The sequence below is a fragment of the Pezoporus wallicus genome, unplaced genomic scaffold (assembly GCF_028554395.1).
Source record: "Pezoporus wallicus isolate ANWC-B61680 ecotype Strahan unplaced genomic scaffold, APGP_CSIRO_Pwel_v1 contig_1583, whole genome shotgun sequence".
Taxonomy (NCBI): Eukaryota; Metazoa; Chordata; class Aves; order Psittaciformes; family Psittacidae; genus Pezoporus; species Pezoporus wallicus.
In genome coordinates, this window is record NW_026637266.1 from 2,219,063 (window position 1) to 2,225,701 (window position 6,639).

The window sequence follows — 6,639 nt, forward strand, 5'->3', positions numbered from 1 at the left end:
ACTTGCGCTGTGTGGACACAGGGATTTTGCCTGACACAAGAGAGCCATGAAGGCACAAGTTATCAAGGTATAACAAACAAATCACAGCATTATTGTTTTCATGTGTGAAACCTGAACCTCATATCACCCTGGATAAAATTACTTGTCTGTGAAAGCAAGTCCTCAGATAGCCTATACCCTCAGATAACCTAGCTATTACACATGGGAATATACACTGGCTTTTATCAGCTGGATTTGGGAAACGCAGGCAGTCAAGTTCAGAGACTGCTGCTGTGGCAGCTTTCCTCTCCTTCCACACATCTGCTTGTGCCATGGCCCCAGCTCTGCCCCTTAACACTCCTGCTTCCACTGTGGCTTTCAGGAAGGCAGCGGGGCACAGGGACTTTGCGATCCTTGGAAGTAAGAGACATGGAAATGGGACAAGCAGTGGGAAAGGATGGAGTGTCCTGCTCTGTGTGGGAGAAGTTTATCACATGAGTTAATACACAAGGAGTTTTACTCCAGATCCCACTCCCCTTGTGAGGGACCACTTCATAGGAGTGTTGTTATGGTTTTACACCAGAGTTGTTACAGTACAACAATACGGTGCAAACATGGTGCAAATCAGATCTACTGTATTCCAAGTTGGTCACTGAAATACAAAAGGATTGTGAGAGGGTTGTGGAAAATACAGTTTTTCCTTTTACTCAGAGCTGCACGTAACAGCAGCATTGTTCAGGAGTGGGTTTGTTGCACAGGGACTGTGAGTTCCACATGCAAAAAGCCCCTTTTTTGAGCACAGGAGGAGAACACTGCAGGAGCAGACTGACCTTGCACCAGTCTTCCTAGGCCATAGGTTTGCTCGTAAAACCTGCATCAGAGACTTCTTTGCAATTAGGTCATTTGATCTTTGTTCATTTCTCTGTTCCATAAGGTACAGAAAATATTTATATTCAACGCACAAGTTCTGTTTTCAATTCCTTGACAGCAGACCGCTTTAATTATATGTGTGCTGACAGGACTACAGAGAGATCCCATGTGACCGCACTGGAAAGGAAGAAAGCTTATCATCAGGTGACAGAAGAATGCCCTTATTGTTAGTGTCAGTACTTACAAATAAACCTTTCCAGTGTGTTATATACTGGTATAACTATACCACTCCTGTGGCATTGAGCTTATGTTAATAAAGAACTGAGGAAGGGCTGCATCTGAACCACTTCTCCTGGGACACATGCACCTCAGGATTTGGCACAACGCAAAGTATCCAAATTAATAACATGCTTGCTAATATGATCAGAGAAGGATCTGTAAAGCTCCTTGGGTCCTAGTCTTCACTCTTTTACCCAGTTGCTGTTACTAGTCATGCTGCAGTAGCTCCTGAGAGACCTAAGCCTAAGGACTTGGTTGTGTGTGCAAACACAGCAGCACAAAATGGATTCTGCTCTGAAAAGATGAGCTTGCTTCCCAGCCTGGCTGCCACTGCAGTAAGTTCAAGGAGTAACTGCAGCTTTATTGCCATGCAAGTTAACAGAATTAGATCCTCTGAGCTTAAATTTGCACAGGAGAAAAAGGTATTGGTTAGGTTGTGATTTCTCATCACAGGACACACAGATATTTTCATCAAGCCATCTCCTGCACTTCAGGAAATAATCTGGACTTTGGCCCTCTACTGTACTTCAGCAAATCAACTGCTCCAAAGATCAATACATTTTGCAGTGAAATAGGATACTCTCTGCATTGTGGTCCATAGAAAGTTAATCAGTAAGTACAGCACAAAGCAAATAAGGAACTGGGAAGAGGTGTGGAGGATCTGTACTCCTGGTGGGAGATGCCAAGGAGCTGTGTGCATCAGCAGTCCATGCAAGAAAATTGGTGTACTCTGCGGGCAGGGAGGAGGAGAGGATAAAGGAAGGTTCTCTGCTTGTAATGGACTGAAGGGGGATGAGCTGCTTCTGACTGGGCTTTACTATACCAATGGATAGCAGCTTTCCAGGAATTTGTATAAGCTTGCAGGGTTTTGTGTCATTTTTGGTGTTGGTTATTTTTTGTAACTACATTAGACACAGGCAGAATGTCAAATCTGACGTTCAGACACAAGCTCTGAGTCAATATATTGTGGCAGCTGTGTGATTTGAATCACTGTCTATTACAGGTATGTCACTGATGTATTTTAAACTGAAGCATGTGCAAGTCATTTAACAGCACAGTTGGCCCATTCAGAGCTAAAGTTATAAGGGAGTTAATATGATTTGTAAAACAAGGAGTAATTTCAAAGTATGCATGGTCACATTGAACACTGCAAATGGGATCTCTGATGCCTTCTGGAAACCCACCATTTTCTGTAGCTCATTTTTCACAGCAAGCACAAGTTTGGTATATGATTATTAAAAAAATCATAGAATTATAGCATTACAGAATGGTTTGCGTTCGAAAGGACTTTAAAGCTCATTAAGTTCCAACCCCCTGCCATGGGCAGGGACACCTTTCCCTAGACCGGGTTGCTCAAAGCCCCATCCAACCTGGCCTTGAACACTGCCAGGGGTGGGCAGCCACAGCTTCTCTGATCAACCTGTGCCAGTGCCTTACCACCCTCACAGGGAAGAGCTTCTTCCCTATATCTAATCTAAATCTACCCTTTTTCTATTTAAAGCCATTACCTCTTGTCCTATCACTTCATGCCCTTCTAAAATGTCCCTCTCCAACATTCTTGTCAGCCCCCTTTAGATCCTGCAAGGATGCTCTGAGGTCTCCTCAGAGCTTTATCTTCTCCAGGCTGAACAAGCCCAGCTCTCTGTCCTCATAGGAGAGGTGCTCCAGCCATCACAGCATTCTCTGGACTTGCCCCAAAAGGTCCATATCCTTCTTACACTGGAAAATAGCAACAACCTGTCCCTGTGAACTATGATCTGCCCTTTTTGGTTGACAACACCTATCCCCATGAAACATTGTATCTTAATATGCCCTGATCTTGCAAACATCTATGTGCAAATAATGACACCAAACAACTCTTAATAAAATATATAGGTATTCACAGCACGGCAGCTTTAGGTTAATTCGAAGACTGATCCCAACATTAATGTAATATATAGATATTACTAGTTACTTTTACAGCTGCTACTGATGGATTTTCACTGTAGAAAAGAGAGCGATTCCTACCAGCTAAACAGCTTCAGAAAACAGAGCTGCTAAATACCATTTTGTGCCACTGCTTAAGGATAGTAGCAGGTTCTTCATTCCTCTTGGAAGGATGTATGTGCAGGATTTCCTAGTGAATGTAGAGCAGAGCACTGCATAGAAATATCACAGAAACTCTGTCTTAGCTCTTATAATGACCCTTAATGTTATTTCTGCACCCACCACAAATGCTAATCAATATATCTCCCTTAACCCCATTCTTCCCTCTTTAGAAAAGTGATGCTTCTGTCCAGTTGATGCAGAACTATGAAAGAAAAATATATATGTATGGCTTGATCAAGGTATTCCTGGACTCATCCAGGATTGCAATTACAACCTGAGTTGTAGATGACTGCATGGTTGTATCACAAACCTGCCAGTTGATAGCAATCACCTTATTTTCCCCTATCTAAAATGGGGCTGCAGACAATTGCTTATCTCACAGGATGAGTTGAAATAAGTGAAATAATGCTTGCCAAGCTCTCTGAGAATATAATGGTTACTTTGCATCTTATTTCCTTTTCAAGAAGAGTAAAGCCAGGAGGTGTTGCATGACCATTCACACCAGATAAGGTATTGAATAGATGTGTCTGGTATAATAAGTAACCATGAAAATGCTTTCTTGTGTTTTTAATGAATCCTTAATTTTAAAGTGAAAAGCAGTCACAGAAGTTTGCACCTTTGACAATGCTATTGTGGTCATGTTTGGGGGGGGGGGGGGGGGGGAAATAGCCTGTTTTCTACTTAGGGAACTTTTTTAAGCACACAAAGGGCTGGAAGGCCCTCAAGAGATGTTTATACCATGCCTCACCATGCACAAACATGCTGCAATGCTGACATAAGCATTGGGGCGTAAAGACACCTTCTTTCCCATGCTCAGCCAGGGTTGCTTGCCATTACCAGGGATGGAGGTCCTGCAGCCTCTGACTCTTGCTGTGGAAACCTGCCCCACACACAGGAGATTCCCCTTGGCGAAGTTTGCTCTTGTTGCACCTCCTTGGCTTACATATCCACATCTGTGCTAATACCCACCACAGCTCTGCAGCCTGTGTGTTAGAAAACATATGAACAGGGGACTAAAGAATGGAGGGGAAACTAAACACAGAGTTTTCCCTTCAATTCATATGGGAAGCAAGTGTAGATTATTACCATGTGTATCTTTTTGCAAAGCATTTACCATTCCAGGGTAATCAGGGAGTCCTAACCTGGCAGAACTGTTTATGTCACCAACAGAGCAGTTGGGATTTTCTTACCAAGAACGGAGAACTCAAAAGCTTTGTGCCAACAAAACCACTTCCCTCACCTTGGAGTCAGCTGCTTCACATCCAAGTGCTAGTGAGAAAAATGAAGAACATAAAGGCATAGAACCATAGTACATCATAAACTGCTGGCAGGTATTACATTAGGTCTGGGATCCATGATCCAAAACTTGATCCAGATCAGGCCTTGGCACACAACCACATTTCTTTCCATTGTAACTGTAAATACACTTCACAGGAATTTCTACTGACTTTGTTTTTCACTCTGAGGACAGGCAACTTCTAATCCAATATAAAGCCTGCAGGTACCTTGTTAACTCATCACCATTTGTGTTGAGCATAAGTGAGCAAGCAGAGCAAGCTGATACCAGACCCGTGTTTTGCAATAGGTGGCCACGGCAGCCTCAGCTGGTGGCAGGAGCTGTAAAGCTGGATTTACTGTCTCCTTGGACCGCTGCCATAAACATAGCCTCATGCTCTGCCATGACTACCTAGGCTTCCCCGCCTCCTTTGCTCCAGATTTTAAACAGGAGACGTTAATGGCTTCAATACAGCTGACACAGGACAGAAAACCTGTCTTTTTGCTGGATACAGCTCTGATAACCTTGACCTCACCTGGGCAACCACCTTCACAAGTAAAGAGCTACTGTTTTGGTGGGACATGTGCCAGGAGCTTGCCTGACCAGCCACAGCAATCTGTTTGTGCCCAGAAGCACCACGCTGATACCTGCAGCGAGTGCCTGACTTAACTAAAATTTTTTCCCTTCTCATCGATTAGCTATCACAGGAGGGAACAGCATAATCAATGGGCCACTCTGTTGTTCCTAGCCCCCCCAGAAATCCCATTACTTTCAGGTTTATTATTTTATTTTCTGCTTTTATTGTCTCTCTGAAGTAATGCTACTTCCTAATTAAGTGTGTCAAAACCATAATACAGCAACCCAAAGTATCTTCCTGTTTTATCTCCCCATAAATGATTATTGCCACAATAGTGACTGTCACGAGGCAGTTACATCACTATTAGTAATAAATATTTATATTACAGCAGTACTCAAACCCCCCATTTGTGATGGGGCCCTGTTGTTCCAGACCCTGGAAACCCACAGAAACTTGTCAGTTTGTGTTCCAGAGCACTCCCAGAGATAGCCATACACACTCTTCATGTTTTTCTTCAATTTGTGGCATTGCATTTAAATTTTGACTGACAGGCCCAGTACTGACATACTTTACCAATTTGGGGTCCAGATGCAATTTGGTTATTTGGAAGAAACCCTCTCCATAGTGGTGTAATTTCAATCAGCATATCCATCAAAACATGTATTTGGACATAGTTCAGTTTAAGCTTGCACAATCTGAGCAATGATAAACATATTATAGATCATGGTATTTTTAACTGAAAGAAAAAGTTCCCTTGGTGCTTCTAATTACTTAGCATATACTCCACTTGATACAACAGCCAAAAAAAAGATAGGATAGAGCCACCATATTTCCATATTACTGTTAGCATTGCAAATGCGTTCTGATGACGAATGAGAAAGATCCCGGTTGCATACACATTTTGCAGTAAGACCCCAAACCCTTCAATTGCATTTTACATCCTCTCTACTCAACATTATTCAGAAAAAATAGGGGAGGCATTTCCACCGTGGAAGTAGGGGGCTAGGGTGAGAAGGGACAATTTGTCACTGTGAGTGCATGGGGGCAAAGACTGCCATTCCCTTCTTTAACTGGAGGCTGTAGCCCGGAGATCATCAAGATATCCCAGCCCAGAGCATCCCTCGCAACCAGGCACCAAGCATGCTTCCCTGGTACCTTGTAATTTCTGGCTGTACTCTGTCCGGTCAGACTGACTCCTCCTCAAGGTGCTATGGTCCCCAGGGTCGGCCGTGCTCTCCATCACAGGCTCTGTCCTCCTCCTCTCCCCCACGTACAGCTTATTCCTCAGCAAGGCCAAATTCCTCTTCCTGCTCCCTCCACCTTCCTTCCCTGGGCAGTCCATGCTCGTCATGGCCAGCCTTGCTCAGTGGTGATGGTGGTGGTGGCGGCAGGGGGTCAACAGCTTGACTTTTATGCTGGTGAACCCGCTACCCAGGTGAAGGCTGGCTGCTCTGGGCTTGATTTTGGAGCAGGGCTGCCCAGGCTCCGCAGGGCACCTGTACGGAGCAGCTCCACCTCCGGGAAGCTGACGCCCCGGGCGGTGTTTGCATTCACCTGCCTTGTGTGCAAG

General features: G+C 44.2%; 1 protein-coding gene across 1 annotated transcript in view; it reads right to left on the reverse strand.

Annotated features, from left to right (window-relative positions):
• The window catches only part of ARHGEF38 (Rho guanine nucleotide exchange factor 38), a 39,436-nt gene extending 33,016 nt beyond the window's left edge, over window positions 1-6,420 (reverse strand). Inside the window, exon 1 of the mRNA XM_057404597.1 lies at window positions 6,225-6,420. Coding sequence (XP_057260580.1) covers window positions 6,225-6,420 — 196 coding nt within the window. The remainder of the gene's footprint in view (window positions 1-6,224) is intronic.
• Window positions 6,421-6,639: the final 219 nt, after the last annotated feature.